Source organism: Lineus longissimus, chromosome 3 (assembly GCF_910592395.1).
Source record: "Lineus longissimus chromosome 3, tnLinLong1.2, whole genome shotgun sequence".
Lineage (NCBI taxonomy): Eukaryota > Metazoa > Nemertea > Pilidiophora > Heteronemertea > Lineidae > Lineus > Lineus longissimus.
The window spans coordinates 5,592,752-5,609,185 of NC_088310.1; the positions used below are offsets into that span (position 1 = coordinate 5,592,752).

Genomic DNA, 16,434 nt, shown 5'->3' on the forward strand with positions numbered 1-16,434 from the left:
TACTTACAGTCGATCTAGTTATCATTGCTATACGCAGTCCAAGGACAAGGTTTATTGTCGAGGTTGGTGGGTCAACAAATATCTCGGGTTCGATGGACCTACAATATTGATATTGGTCATAATTACATAACAATTTGGTTTATATAAAACATCATGTGATTACAAAGTACATAGTATAAATGTGTACATGTTTTATGCTTTTCTTGAACCAATATCAGTCGGTGATATGACGATACATGAATATGTGTACATGTATGTAACCACTAACGCGAGAAGACCAAGTGAATAGCTGACAGTGTTTTATTTTCAGATAACATTATGATTACATATTATATATATGATTATTATACGAATAAACATTTATGGAACTTTAATTGCATGCATCACATAAAACTTCAGAGACAAGCAAATGAGTCATTAAAATTCGGATGAGGTCGCTTTAATAAAATTTTCAAGAGTATGTTTACCAACTGCATCCGGATCATCACGAATTCAAGCAAAAATGAAAAAACGGACTGGGAAGGCCTACTTAATTTTGAAATATTATTGGAGCAATATCCACGACTATTTTGAGAAGAGAAAAAACGTACAGTATTATATGTACAACCGAAAACAATGAAACGTCCCGGGGAACTAACTATTACACGTAGTAAAATCGCGCCAGCACAGCTAGTTAGGTTAGATGAGCAATTGTGACATAAAAAGGAAAAAGCTAAAATGGTGATTAACACTTTCATATGGTGTTCCTGTATGCAAGAAGAATGATCTTAGTGGCACTTAAGTTCATTTTTTTCAGTAACTTAATGATACTCCATCACCCTTTGCACGTACTGATCCCCACAGTGAATGCGGATTTTCTTGTGCAGGAACAGGTCCATTCACTCTCAATTCACTTTATAATCCATTCTGGACCTTCACTGAAATGTTTCCCTTACAAAACAAGTTTCCACAGTTTAGGCGGGTTCTTTCGGCAGAAGCGGGACCATCCAACCTGAACTCCCTGGACAATCCGTTCTGGACTCTGGCGGCAGAGATGGCCTCCTTTGCGGCACAGAATACTGACGACGCCAACAAAAGGGGAGGTTCCCCAATAGCCTGAAACGTTAATGAAAGAGATGGACATGATGTTGCAACTCATTAATACCCTTTGAAAGAAGTGGATTGGCCTCGTTCTTTTCATCAAGGACGTACCAATAAGATGACGAATGAACTGCCCCAATAAAATAAAAAGGCGTTACAACATCACTGACAATGATAATAAAGCTTGAAATACATCTCAAATCATCCAACATGATGTTATCAACCAGTTTCAGCTGTCCCATATCAAAATCAATGAACTTTCCACACAATTATGGAAGGGTTTCTCCCCAAATAAATTGCTCCAGACTGCTGGGATGGGCCACGCATTCATGACCTACTGACCTTGGAAGAGTACACCGCCTGTGGCAAGTCGTTCCTTGCCTCCTTCAGCAGCGCGACGTTAAACTTCATTGGGATGGTGTTGAGGCTTGGGATCTTATAGGAGCCCACATCTCTGCTCTTCAATGTCCCGTCAGCGTGATGAAGATTCTCCTCGAGCATGAAGTAACCCAGACCCTAGACAAAAACATTTTGTCCGGTGATTAGTATAACTTTTACCTCTATATTTTGGGCAAAGTTGTAATGAGACTGAGTTCTATGATATAAAACCCTGCACCCTGCCTACATTTGAATCGATTTACGTCCATTCTAACTTTTCAGCTCTTTTCAAAAACAAATTGACTCCTGTGATTGGCGAAGCCTGCACCGGTGAAACAGGACCTTTGGTGTGGCTTGGATATTGCAAAATGATGCGTTCGTAACAACTCACCATAAGGAATCCTCCCTCCGCTTGGCCAATATCAATGGCAGGATTAATGCTCCTACCAACATCCATTACGATGTTGGTCTCAATCACCTGAAATATACAATGGTTTCACAGAATATTTTGATCTTCTACCACTTACAAAAGACTCAAGGCAAAATACCGCTTACGAGTAAGAAACATGAGTAGATGTAACTAGTCTTTCGATGGACTTCCTCTCCTGGTCAAACATGGAGTATAAGGCCAATAATCGCCGTATCCAGCCGTTGTGGCACTCTTACGGTTTGAGCTGAACTGAGAGAAGAAAAAGAAGATGACTGAAGAAGCCGACAGAAGTAGACGACGAGAAGAAGACGAAATAAGGAGAAGATAAAGGAAAAAGCTTCCAACGTTGGTCAGATTCCTTACTCTGTGAGAACCTGTCAAGCAGTCGATCTCAACCTCCGAGCAAGCTGCTCCAAAACACCAATAGTCACATATCTTGCCTTTGTTCGTCTTCAAGTCATATGCGCCATCAAACGCCCCGCCTATAACAGCCCTGAAATATACAAACAGGACAAGCATAACAAGACACGTGGTGGCATCCCTCTTCTCCGTTAGACTCTAAACTAAACGCAGAATGGAATCCTGATATGATGCGAGTTAGAGGAAGGGGACATGTTTGGAGAAGTTGGCTGGTTGTAACAACCAGACATATTCAACTTTTCTTGAAGTGCAAAATGAAGGTGTGACGCCATACGAACACAACGAAGGGGACATGCATGGAGTAGGTCGTGGAGGGGTTTGCGGGCCATCTTGTGGTCAACTAACCTGTGGAAGCCAATGGCAGACAAATAGACCGATCTGAAATAGGCTGCTTTGACCCAATCCTCCCAACCTTTGCTAGGCGGCATAGCATCTTTGAATGGCTTCAAGCGGGACTTCAGTTCTAGGCAGGCATTCTGAAATGAAATCGTGCAAGTGCCAAAGATGAAAATGGGTCCAATTCCGAGTCAACTTAGTGGTATTTATATATTATATTTATATTACATTAATCATAAAAATACCTCTTGGCAGATGAGCGCATTGCAGGCAACTGAGAGCGTGGTACATGTATATCTTATCAGAATATTTTAATAAAAATGGAAATTACGGAAATATTCTGAATTTAGTACTATAAAGAAATATTAAATCATCGACTGCCCTGCCCTGCTGAAATGAGCTACATAATTATAACTTACAGGACATTACTTGAAAATTTGGTTGTGACACTCACCATGACCGCTGCGCCCCACATGTCTGTCCCTTGACTTCCACCAGTATGGACTGGATTTGGACATTTATCTGTGCTTGTTTCCGCTATATGGATTCGTGATATGGGGGCTTCCAGGGCTCGGCTTGCAACCTAGCAACATAAAAACAACATCATATCCAAAATTATATCCAACATTATTGAAAAGCTTTCTCGACTTAGTCTAGGAATAAATGAAACTCTAAATATTAGTGTGTTTTTGTTACCTGAATGAGTTTTGTGTGTAAACCCTGTCCCATCTCAACCCCTCCGTGTGTTATTAGTACTGAGCCGTCAATGTAGATATGGACTAGAGCTCCAGCCTGAAAAATAGATATTGCAATGAAGCTGCAAAACGCCCATACCAAATCGTCGGCCCTTATGAATGTACAGTGTAATGTCAAATTACAAGAAGATCCCATACCGACACTCGTTCGGAATTCACGCCGCCGATGAACGTCCGACTCCAAGATCGTTCGAATGAATCACAGGCGCATGTAGATAGAATCACAGCAATCGGACAGAGAGAATATCTCAGTCAATTCGAGCTGCTTGGAGAATGATTAAACAATGCGCAATTGCAAAGTGAGCAAGTGGAAGACAACTTGTTTGGAGAAGGAGGAGGTTGTTTATCATGTAAGTGAGCGTTTTCTCCCCATTGATGAATTTAGTTTTGATATCACAGATAGCTAATTTTGAAAAAACGTGCTCTGGTGTACCTGTTGGAGAAATTTTGGTTTCAAGGAGATGCTGAACTTAATGGGTACAACACTTATACCTCTCTTTTTGTAGCGATGCTCACTGAAAGTAGACAGGGACGACAATGAAATACTGATACAAATACACTGCCTTTTCAGGTGTATCCTTATTACAGTGTTTTCTAAGTATTTTCATCGATATACATGTACATGTACACATACATGTATCAATACCAAATTTTCTTATGCTACAGAACAATGAAATTGATTGAAGGCACCATGTAGGCCTACCTGTTAAACTTCTCCACTTCTTGGAGACGCTTGGGGTAGTCCGCCATCACCTTAGCCTGGTCGTAACACTTTTGGATGTTACAATCATCAAGTTTGAAATCTGTTACAGTGACGTCACCGGTGTAGAGCATGTTGATCTCACGAATCTGAAAATTATTAGAGAGATCAAGGAGAAAAATTGGATTTTCAAACTACTTGGTCAACTATTTGTCGATAACCTTTACTTGGTGTGGCCACGGATTTGCTTCAAGAGGCCAACCTAGGAGTTACGTAATATTTGTCTGGTCTCCGGAAATCAATGATTTTCTTGATGTATTATGTACATGTATGTCCAATCAAAATGGAAGAGTTGATATTACCTTTTCCTGCTTGATGTTTAGACGTTGGGCGATGTGTGTGATGATGTTCTCAGCGCCGGCGATGGCTTGTGGAGCCCCATATCCCCTCATGGCTGTGTTGGAATTGGTATTGGTAAAGCACGTGTACCCGCGGACAAGATTGTTGGGAATCTTGTAGCAGTTATCCAGTAGTAAGACGATCGACAGAGTAACCTTTAAAAAAAGAGCATATTTTTACATCAGCCTTAGATATCCAATGGAAATAGAATACATTTTGTTCTTTTTAATTAAATTCCATAACCTTTTACGACTCACCATGCACAGGAATCTTTTAGGCGGGTAAAACTGAGGACACAAGGAACTGAAATTGGTGCCCAACCCTCACGCTGTTAATTGCGTTTGGTTGTCGATTCTGGCCACAACCATCACGCTGAGCAATTGTCTTCTAAATTGCCAACACCGATTCTGGCGACAGCTATCACGCTGAAAGATACGTGCTTATGATCACATACCATTGGAGAGACGTCAGTACTCCATCCAGCATCAACAAACACGTCTTGGTGAAGAGCGATGATCCGCCCTTCATCATCGACTCCGACCTTATATTTAAAAAGGACGGGGTGCCTTTTTCGGGTGCCTATCATATCCTCTTCTCTTGTCAAGATGCAGCGGACGGGCTGGCCAAGTCTGTTGAGAAAATGGATTCAGAGAATGATTGTTTTTACATTCGCACACCCAAGCAAATAAGCTACGAGTATGTATTGCAATGTATATTTGTGGGCCGAGTTCAGGCGACTGTCTGCATGAAAGAACGATGTCACGCTGTAAACATGCATTTTCCAATCCAGTGCCTCAACACTTGTCTTTTTTGCTGTTTGGTTCAAATGAAAGAAAAAAGCCCCTTTTAGCAAAAAAAACCTACTTACTTATCTGCTGCTATTGCACATGGAAGGAACGCAATATCGGCTCCGCTCTCCTTTCCACCAAAAGCACCGCCTAGAAATGGAAAAAAGTCACACTGAAGGAATGTATACCTCGATGCTATACGAAATACTATCCAGTCTTTTCTATCAGTTTCCTTTCTCTCGAGGATGAACCCCATGCAGTCAGGCAAGTGAGTAACCGGAAGGTAACAGGTGTGGAAAAGGTGTACGGCAGCTATCTTCAAGTAGATTTATACAAAGCCACATCAAGGCTACAATTTGGTAAAATGATTTGATGGATAGTACCACAAGACTGATGCCTACCGATTCTTTTGTGCCTAACTTTGATCTTATTACACTCTACGCCGAGGCATTTCGCCACCGCCCTGTGAACGTGACCAAGGCTTTGACTCCCGCCAATAATATCCATCTCTCCTTTCTCTCCGCTCGGAATGGCGATACTTCCATTCGTCTCCATGTAGAAATGCTCCTGGCCACCAAGTCTGAACTCTCCTTCAATGATATGCTTGGACTTTTTGAAACCTTCTTCAACATCGCCGACTTTTAGAACGTTTCTTGGCTTCATGTCTGGATTGGCGGCAACCGCTTCCTGAAAATGCACAATTTCACAACTTCAGCTTTTTAAAGGCCACTAACCGAGAAACGCCTAATAAAATAGGGACGGTTTGAAGGGCCAAGTTCAAAACTTTAGTTAGGATGAGCCCTATTATTGATTCCCGATCATTATGCTATCAATTGTGAGACATCATGTGACCTCACAACTAGGCAGCTTCACTCCCAGGCTGAGTTGCAAATGAGGTCACCACTTGACAGAAGATATCTACTACGATGCTGGATATTACCTCCAATGTCAGAATCGGCTTCAGTTCTTCGTATGTGACATCAACAAGTCTTGCGGCTTCCTTGGCCAGTTTATCACTCTTGGCAACAATCGCACCGATGACGACACCTTCTGCTTTGACCTGGAAATTATTCAGGTAACGTAGAGTCGGTACCCGTTTTAGCTCCAAGCGATCCAGTGACAGAGTATGATGATGCTTTTAACAGAATTTTCAACATAAAATGATGCTGCAACGAGGCCATTAAATCATGGTCAATCACGACAACGACAACGAGCACCGTATCAGAAAAGAATCCTAATCGCAATGGATTACTTGAATGACGTTTTCATTACCGCAAATCAAGCTAGACGACGGTTTGTGGCAAACTTGCTCTAGTCTAGTGGTTAACATGACAGCTGGCTCACACCCGAAAGGGCTCGGGTTGTGCTTAGGGGCGAGGCTAGCTTGTGGTAGATCAAAGGATATGTATGCTTACAATTTCCGTTGCGAATATTTCTTCATCAGTTACGAGGCCTCCACACGTATTGGTTCCCTTGACATCCCTGTGGTCGACGTAACTGACCACACCATCGATGGCAAGGGCGGTACAAGGGTCAACCTTAACGATCTTAGCGTGCGCTTTCTTGCTCAACACCAAGCCCATGAAAAGTTCCCCTGAAATGGTGGAAAACTTTAATCATACCCGAGTACCAGCCTCCTGTAAATGTTACTGACACAAGTTAAATTAAAAAAATTACAAAAATGTAGAGCATGATATACAGTAGATAGGATTTGGGTAAGTCGAATAGCGTCATCAACACTATGATAACCTACATGGTTAAAACTACGGCACGAACCCGAAACAAGGTCATACTCCTCAGACTACTGAATAGGCCAAATACTTACCAACGTAACTAGGAATATCATCAATATAAATAGCAGTACCACTAGCAACATCGAAGGCCGCCTGATGCACCACCGGTCGACCAACAGCATCATCGACATCCTGGCCCTCTGGCACCTGCTCGAACACTTGCGTTGAGCAGAAATGGTCTTGGGTTAGTTTAATCTCTGATTTGACACCATCCTTCACAAACAAAGGAGCATTAGACATTAACAAATACCGGTGGTAAGGAAATGCAACTGAGGAGGAATGCTAGCGCTTAAGTGCGTCACAACGTTGGTCAATGAGTCCATGCATGCAATGAAACACGTAGACCCGATGAAAGCCGCCGCAATGAGAGAAAATGCAGGACTCTTCGATAGTCAAATGTAGTTCATCAATTTAGTAATTACACATTACTAGTATGCGTGTAACAAGATGGAATCGAATACCTGCACAAAAATCGTTGTAATATACCCGCAATCCCGCTTTCCTCCTGGTGTGGAGGGCCCTACCTTTCTTCCATTTAGGTCGGCGGCTACTTTAAGATAGAACTTTTGGAATAAGCTCGGTATCAGTGTGCGCTTGATGGGTGTGAGGAGTTCGTCACCAGGGGTCACCTGAAACTCGTGACCCAGAGACTTGATGATGTCAGAGGCTAGGGCGTCACCCCAGGTCCTGCCTTTAGCCAGCTCACATGTGTGAACAGCTAAAGCAGTTTCTGGTCGCACATTCCCAAATGCTAGGGTCATTTGCTTGACAGTAACCGTCTCTGGAACAAACTCAACACCAAAGCCTCCGCTGACGACAGACCAGTCGAACTCACTACGCTTGCTGTGTTTGTAGGCGTAGAAACGTTGGTCCTGCAAATGTAAACGATTTGTGAGTTCGTTGATGTCTGAAAGCATCAGCAACGCTTGCGTAAGAACCAAAATGTTACCTGTAAAAAGGCTTTTTCAGCCACATTGTCAAATTGGTGGACTTCAGTTCCTAAATCATGAGCGCAAACGACAGCGTGAGGTTTCGCCGGCCACTTTTCACGGTGAGTGGGGCCCAAAGTCAGCAACAAACCCCATATGCATTTGAAAACTGAGCCTTGATTTTTCGCGTTACTGTCAAAATGATGGTATTCGGGTTTAGGTGTGTAATAAAGGGAACCTGTATGGAAAATGTAAAAGTTCATAATGAGTAACTTAACTTATGTTACTATTTACCTCAGTGCTGAACGGGACGTGAATGGAGGCGATGACTGCACCTTGAGCAAGAGAGGACATGAGTTTGTCGTGGTAGTGTTCATCCACTGGGAGCTCGGTCATTCCATCTGAAACAGACAGCACTCCAATCTAGGGAATGGCACTTACATATTTATTGCTGATTTACTTGGTTTACTTCATTGCCATGGGTTTCATCCATGTATCAAGAATCACGACGGGAATAAGACTGACGTCAAGCAACATTTACCATGTCCTTGACTGGAAGTCCCCAAAACGTGCTATTTCGGCCGAATGAGTGGAGCTAAGATCAAGTCTTGAACAAGTCTGCCATCTATCGCTTCTTTTTAAACTGGATGACGCCGAAGCGTAACACTGCTGAGGCCAGGTAACCAAAAACGTATCGGACAAACATATCCTTTTCTTACCGTTTCTACATTTAGTCAATGTATTTGACCTGGAGTGAATCAATGTAACACCACATCTCACACCCATGAGGAATGTCGCAATATCATAGGCGGATTCGCCACTACCCAGGTTGCCACCAATGGTCTGGAGGAAAAGAAGAAGACATCATGTTTATTTACACCAAACCGATCAAAGCGCTCTCTCAGCAAACGAAATAACCAGAAAAAAATTTGAAATGCGCGGCGTCATGCCTGTCGAAAGCAAGAGACAATTTGTTCATTTATGGTGTTATGTTTTTATGGTGTCATGCATAGTGAATCTTTTTTTTCGTACAAGCAACCGGAAATAGAGATCTAATGCATGCGTACCCCAATATTCCTGACTTGTCCTGAGGCGACTTTGTGAAGAATGCCGGCTATTCCTCTGATCGTCCTCGTCTTCTCAACTTGAAAAGTAAATATTTGATTTATCGTGTTACTTGTATACAAGGAACAACAAACTTAAGTTGCTGCGTTCCAACGACGAAAGGCACTCTTTAGTGCCAAAAAATCAGGATAATAGGCCGAAAAATGAAAATTTAAAGTACGACTTTTCCAGGCAGGTTCCCTTCCCGTTATTCACTTGACAATCGCTACGTGGTAGAATCCGACGTCTCCACCCGCGAGACTTTAAGTTTAACACACAGATAAGTATGAATTATAGTAGTCCGCGATAATACAACAAGGACTCAGTCATATATTTCAAAACTTACCGGGAAGTTTTGCCGCGACTTTTTCCAGTTCCTGCTGCACCTGATACAGCGATAATCCAGCCCCTAAATCGACGCCCTTGTCTGTCACGCGTACCTGGGTGAGGTCCTGTATACGGTCGAGACCAATGAGAACTGGGATACTACCTGAACGCAGCTCCTGACCTAGACGTAAATAAAATGAACCACGTCCATTTGTTTCCAAAACTATCGCGAGCGTTAAATACGCTCCGTCCTTCGAGCGTATCATATATTACAAATGAAAAGTGAGAGATTTCAAACTTAAAGAAGTTAATTCATAAATTTCTTTAGTACTCACTCAAGATCGTTCCACCGCTAATTAATTTTGCTTTTGGGTATTGCCTCATCAATTCCGCCACCTTGGCAAGAGTTGATGGCAGGTAGAATGTTGTCCTCTTTCCCCTGAACATCAGACAGTCAACTTCTTCTTTTGTCACCAGCTGAAACATTCACCAAGTACATGTAGAACCAAGTAGAAGAAGGTATAGGACTGGACCCTTTTTGGGAACAATCTTTGAATTGGGCATGGAAGTTTCCAGTGTTAGAGACATCGTTAAAACATACTGGCCCCGAAAATATGTACGCATGAGTAACCTAGATTTTTTGTAAATGCTCCTCCTCGAGAAAAAGTCTAAAATCGCTTTTAAAGTATTTTTCAAACCAGAATTACAGAATTGGAAATAGCAATCTCTTGCTGAAATAGATGACAGGATTGACGTGCTTTAGTGACGTCTCCGTACATGTATAAACATTTCAGTAAAACAGTATATTACTAGTTTTCCATGACGTTTCTAAATTTCCAATAAGTTTTTTCATTACATGTATCTTGAAATAGAGACTAAAGACACCACTACTACGAATGCACGTACCTGAAGTTCACTTGGAAAGATGGCTTCCTGGGTCGCATCGTAAGGCAGAAAGGCGGAGTCCTTATCATCAAACGTTGGGGAAACCACCTGAAGAATGAACAAGTCAGGACCCACTTGCTCAATCGACATAAGCACAACATTGGGATTTTTAGGCCTAACGCTTGTGAATTAGATTTATTGAAGGAGGTAACGCTTAGTTGAGCTAACGTTGAAATTTTTTCCTAACGCCAATCAAGTAACTGGACCCTGATCACTTCGTTTTCCATACACGTTTCCTTCCTGTTGGTCACCCGCCCCCCCCCCCCCCGCGCAAGCATGTTAATAAACTATCCAATATTTCACTGTCCTTATTCAAGTATGATTCATTACATTTTTCAAACAGGTTCCCGTTTTCTTACTCACTTAATAGACAACGCGGACATCACTATGGTTTGTGGCTCTGGCTCTGTTAAATCATTTGTCTCGTTCACAGGTCTTACCAGATTTTCTTTGGGTCCATTATTTCTGCAGCAAGCGCTTCCTTTCCAACAGCATGCGTCCTTGGCGAAAGTACTGTTGGCCTGAAGGATGGGACGATAACCCGTACAGCGGCATAGATTACCTAAAGAAAGGAAAATAAACCAATGCATGTAGTCTAACGAAACAGAATTGGTAATGGATATATACAAGCTGCTGATACAAGCAATTATGGATTCGAATCTTTACTTGGTACAAGTTGAGAGAAACTTGAAATGTATGGCTATGAGCTGTGTTCATTGACCAAACAATTTCTGAGCTTTTGACGAATTCAAGGTTCAAGGTTGTTCCATCCGGAGAGAACGAGTATCAACACTGCCTTTACAGAGAGGCCCTATATCTTCGAAGAAAGATAAACCCGCTGTTCCAAAGAAGTAATATAATATAGGACAAGCTGTTACGTCAGGTCGTCAAAGTCCCCATTCTGATACCTTGCATGGCCGTTTGTATGTCTTCCAGGCTCGGTTCTGGGTTGTTCCTGAGTAGAGTGTACATGGACATGACCATGCCGGGAGTGCAGAAACCGCATTGGACGCCATGACACTTGGCTATCCGCTCCTAAAAATTTGAATAAAATTGTAAAATGTTGAAGCAGTTACTTCATATCATTGTCCCAGGCAACTTTTGTGATTTTGTGCTTCTAAGTTCACTACTTTCGGATCGGTCGGCAAGGTTTTTGTCCCAAGCATGCCTGATCATTAGCCACGGGGCTTCAAGCGCCTTTCGGATATATTCTCCCTGAGCCAACATGAAAACTAAGGCGTAAAATGAAATTACCTGAACTGGATGCAACTTTGTTTTGATACTTCCAACACCCTCTACTGTTGTCACTGCTTTATTGTGGAGGGTAACCAAAGGAAGAATGCAGGAAACAGCTGCATAGTGCCTACAATCAACAAGGAAACATAGATATACTAGCTGTTTTGATTGTCGATGGTGACCAGGGAAGGGAGCAGGAAAAAAGTTGTGGAGAGTCCAAGGAGCGGCTACGGACTGCCTGCCATCACGGCAACAAGAATGAAACATGGCAATAGTTCGCGGTCTTACCATTGCCTTCGGTCTTACCTTATTTTCTTGGTGCCTCTCTCATAGGTTGAGACCATGACGGTACAGGCTCCACATCCCCCGGCACCACAACCGACCTTGGTACCCCGCAAACCGGCTGGTTCATCGTCAAGGAAATAACAACCGAGTTTTTGTCAAGTGGTCAAGTGGTCAAGTGGTGGCCTGATCGCAGCCACTGATACAGCTGGCAGGTAGTTTTATCGAGCGCACATGTAGTTAGTCTTCCGCGTAAGACTGGTGTTCTAAGGACGTTGTTTTCGAGAGCCATGCATCTTAATCATGCGTTGAACAATAAGAAAGAACTTATCGCTCTAGGAGGAATATATTCTAATTTACACCTCATCTGATATACGTTTGTAACAAGGATACCATTGTTTCGTAGATATTCGACCAAAGTCGTCTCCGGGTCAATGTTTTCCTCCGTGACCTGCAACCACCAAAAGAAGTTGTCTTAGATAATTCTACCGTCATCCACTTTTTCCAGGGAGGAGATTTAAGATTGCGGCAACGGGCGAATAAATACGGGTGTGGCAGTCAAAAGTATTCCCCTGGAAAAAAATGTCGTGGCCAAAATTGTATTCTGACGGATTTTGGTATGGTTCAATAGAGATCGTTACCGTCAATACCTCAAAGAGTAAAAGCGCATAGTAGAATCCTTTGATCCCCAGACATTCTTTCCCAGGACATTTTCTACTTTTACACCGAGACAGCGGTCCCTGGGATCTTTCGTATAAAAGTACGGATAGTGAAATCGATTGAGCTTACTTTTTTGCCGTTGAGAAAAAAGACTAAATGTGAGCAGGCCATCTTGGTTCTCCTTGTAGTATTGTTCCAAGTGACCCGCCCCTGCAGCCACTCCTTTTTATACCACAACCGGCCCAGTGGTTATAAAAAAAAGCAATTAATTATTATTAGAGCAAAATAATTATTCCTGAGTATACCGGACATAATAATGGTGAATAACAGCTACATTTATGACCTGATTTTTAAATGATTCGAACTTCAACTTTTAGTCAAACCTGCAACCGATAAAAGACTCCCGAGGCTACCTAAACACAGACAATAGCGGAGGGGCGAGCCCGCGGACCCACTGCTTCTGGAGTGTAATTAATATTGACTTGACGACCAGGTGCAGGAGGGGTCACGCCCAAAGCCCCAACGGCTTATGAAGTTTTATGAACCTTCCTTGGTAGCGCGCGGGTTAAAAGAATATATCGTACGATCGTGATCAGGACAATACGAGTTCTGTATCTCGGCCCTGTCCCTACCGCTGATTGTCGCAAATCATTATAATCTCTCTCTCTCTCTCATCACGATTTCACTGCGGGATTGATGTGGTGCGCTCTGTCTCTGGCCCGTGATTGTGGCACCGCCAGAACAAGGTGGTCCCGTCCCCGGTATTTTTTTTTCTTTCAATTTCAACAACTTTATTGAGCACCAACATAAAATTATATACATAGTAAAACAACAGTGATGAAAATACAAATAAATCATATGGTCGAAATAACAGTAAAACTAGGTGCCCAAAAGGGAGCGCCAAAGGGTCAATTAAGACCCATTCACGGGACCCCTAAAAGAGTATAATAATTTTAATAAAACATGTAAAAGCATTCTTTTAATTTCTATTTCGTGATTGGGACATTATTATTGAGATATGCAGTGGATTATCGTGCCCTAGAATAAGATACTATTATGGAAGAATAAATCGGTCGTAAGTTTTACGTGATTGTGGAGACCGTCACAATCAATGTAATATTCGACAGCCATAACCTGATTTTTCAATGATTAAAAATTCAAATCAAAACCCGGTGGCATTTTGATAAGTAATGTAACCGAAATAAGACTCTCGAGGCGACCTAAACATAGGCAATACGGGAGAGACGAGGCCGCTGATCCACTGCTTCTGGAGTGTAACCAATATTGACTTGAAGACCAGGGCCCGGTTGTTCAAAAGCACAAAAAGTCACGTTATCCCCAACGGTTACGTAAGTATCCTTAAGGAAGTTATTTCTTTCAATTAATCCCTTTGAAATGTTCACGTTAAGACTTAACATCTCCGTTAAAGCCAACGTGTTTTTGAACAACCCAGCCCAGGTGCAGTAGGGATGACGCGAGTAGCCAAAACAGCTTAGGACACCAGTTTCAAATGAATGTGGATTTGTCCTTGATCTTCTCAAGACGTTTCCTAATTGTGACTCCATACTGAAACGAGGCATTTCTGATTGCTTATGTGGGGATAGGCCATTAAAACACCACTGTACCAAAACCTGGAATCAAGACGACAATAATACAAAGTAGTCTTTTATTGATTGATTACTAGTTTATTAATCGCAACAGCCTAACAAATTTGTTATAAAAGATAACCATTAATCTTCAACCGTTTGAAAAGTGCACTGTAATAAAATACGATTACTAGTATCCCTCACCCACACACAGGAACATCTTTGTTACAAGTACCCTCGAGCAGGAACAAGAATGTGCCAACGTGTCTGTGCTAGGGCTTTCACAACCGCTGCTCCACAGCTGTGGAACGACCTGCCCCAACACATCATCTGAAGTGCCCCTCACGAAGAAGATGATGATAATTTACTCTTCAACATCTTCTTTAACTTGGCACCACCATATCTTATAGACTTGCTCAACCCAGCTGTCAGCAAACCTTTCAAGCTTTGAGACCAACTAGAACTTTTGACAATTTGAGACATACTTTTGACAACGGCTTCACCACAGAACATATCATGAGCTAAACTCCTCACAACTTCTTCAGTGTCACGAAACCTCCCGTCTCTGTTGCGATCAAGGACTAAATTTTTTAACAAAATCTTTGGTAAAAGGTTTAGATGATGACTGAGCGAGGACGGAGACAGTGGTTGCTCGAATAACCCCTTAGTTTTATTCCAATGGAAATGGTCCTCCTTTTCTAGAATCGTTTCATAAAGTCTCCTAAAATTCTCCATATTTGGTTTGACAATATTTTTAATCTTATTTTGGTCTTCACCAATCGACATTCGAAAATCACCTGAATAAGACAAGTTTGTTATGGTCATGTAAAGCTGCTCTTCTGAGAAAGTTTCTGGTAAGATCAGCATAGCTGCATGCACAGCGCTTCGGAGATTAGTCAACAGGGCAGCATCTAGTTCTGGTGCTGGCTTCTCTATCATCAGAACAGGCTTATGAAGACGGCCACTAACATACAGGGTGTCCCAGTCCAGGAGATCAGTCAGAAGACGATCAGAACTAATCACACCATACTTTACGAGGCGCCCTTCACACTGTACCAAGGTATTGAAATATATTCCAGCACCGTATCTCTCTTGAATACTTGCAATTCTCCTATAACCAAATAGCCGCAGAAATGAGTAATGTTTAGGATTCAATTCAATGTTTGTTTTATGCCAAAGGAGAGGGTCTTCGACAGCAAATATAAAGTCCAACATATTCTTATTTTTATCTTTATGGCCAACTTGCTGGAAAACACCTGAGCCATAGGCAAAAGCTAATTTGAATCCAGAAGGAAAGTTACGGAGAACTTGGTTATAGATTGAAGGTACAACCACCACTGTTTGACTTGCCATGATCAGACAATCTAACTCAATAACTACATCAAGAAAGTGAACTCCAGGGAGTTGGAATTCTTCATGACATCACACATGTAATGAAATGTTCTTGAAAGACCAATAGAATGCTTGTCACAACGTTTGTATCTACTTAGGTCCTGAATCATCTTCAGGCAAATCCTTGGTAAAAATTCCCATTCCTTGAATGTTACTTTCTTGCAAAGTCTTCAACTGATGCTGCGACCTTCGAACGATGTATTCAATGTGCATCACTTCCCTCCTTGGGATTTGAGCGTTCTTCCGAAATTCCTGCCGTACGTACTCTCGAATTCCTGGTTTGTCTCGGCCAACTCTCAAGAACTGACGATATAGACTAAGGACTTCCAGCTGTAGTTTACTGTATTTTGGCATGACATCTGTTGACGAAAAGCAACTTCAGAAGTACTGTTCTGCAAAGGCAAAAAGTACATTTTAACATTACAAGACCAATATTGAAACAAACCAGCAGAAACATGAGACCGTGTGGATGCTCATTCCTTTTTTGCCCTGAATGGCCACCTCAAAGTCCAACTGGTGAGATCTTGCTGAATCTACCGTATTTAGATTTAAGGATGAACAAGGGTAACCAGTCTAGTGGGGGTGTACCGTCCACTCTCCCGTGTGTAACGTCTTCGCTCTTTCCCTAGAGCTCCTCGTCTCAGATCAGTACTTAATCTGTTCATACGGATCCACACGGTTACAAATATCTCAAATTAAACAAACATCACACACTTCAGCATTATTCAGCAAAAGGGAAAACACTGGAGACTGAGGGGGCCTGAAAATAAGATGTACATGTACATGCTGCGTGTAATTGAGATAGGCTCAATTCAACGGTAGTGGGGACGAGGTTGATGGTATCTCGTCAAGTGTTTTGGGAGTCATTTTTTATCAAACCTGAAGAAACACAAG

At 42.2% G+C, this 16,434-nt stretch overlaps 2 protein-coding genes across 2 annotated transcripts; both read right to left on the reverse strand.

Moving 5' to 3' along the window:
- Positions 1-404: 404 nt before the first annotated feature.
- Positions 405-12,744, reverse strand: LOC135485522 (xanthine dehydrogenase/oxidase-like). The gene is made up of 29 exons (XM_064767623.1): positions 12,692-12,744; positions 12,296-12,353; positions 11,927-12,023; positions 11,639-11,747; positions 11,293-11,419; positions 10,825-10,946; positions 10,346-10,432; positions 9,775-9,916; positions 9,459-9,620; positions 9,076-9,152; positions 8,728-8,851; positions 8,303-8,409; positions 7,604-7,951; positions 7,112-7,292; positions 6,702-6,880; positions 6,227-6,346; positions 5,688-5,973; positions 5,367-5,436; positions 4,953-5,127; positions 4,462-4,653; positions 4,103-4,248; positions 3,833-3,914; positions 3,341-3,436; positions 3,099-3,227; positions 2,654-2,784; positions 2,252-2,381; positions 1,850-1,936; positions 1,423-1,596; positions 405-1,095 (listed from the first exon to the last, which is right to left on the reverse strand). Exons 1-29 carry the CDS (start codon positions 12,731-12,733, stop codon positions 895-897), a joined length of 3,981 nt encoding a protein of 1,326 aa, XP_064623693.1. The 5' UTR covers positions 12,734-12,744; the 3' UTR covers positions 405-894.
- A 1,526-nt stretch (positions 12,745-14,270) lies between these two features.
- On the reverse strand, positions 14,271-15,616 carry LOC135484759 (phosphatidate cytidylyltransferase, mitochondrial-like). Its single transcript, XM_064766435.1, has one exon. The coding sequence runs from the start codon at positions 15,499-15,501 to the stop codon at positions 14,491-14,493; it is 1,011 nt and encodes a 336-aa protein (XP_064622505.1). The 5' UTR covers positions 15,502-15,616; the 3' UTR covers positions 14,271-14,490.
- Positions 15,617-16,434: the final 818 nt, after the last annotated feature.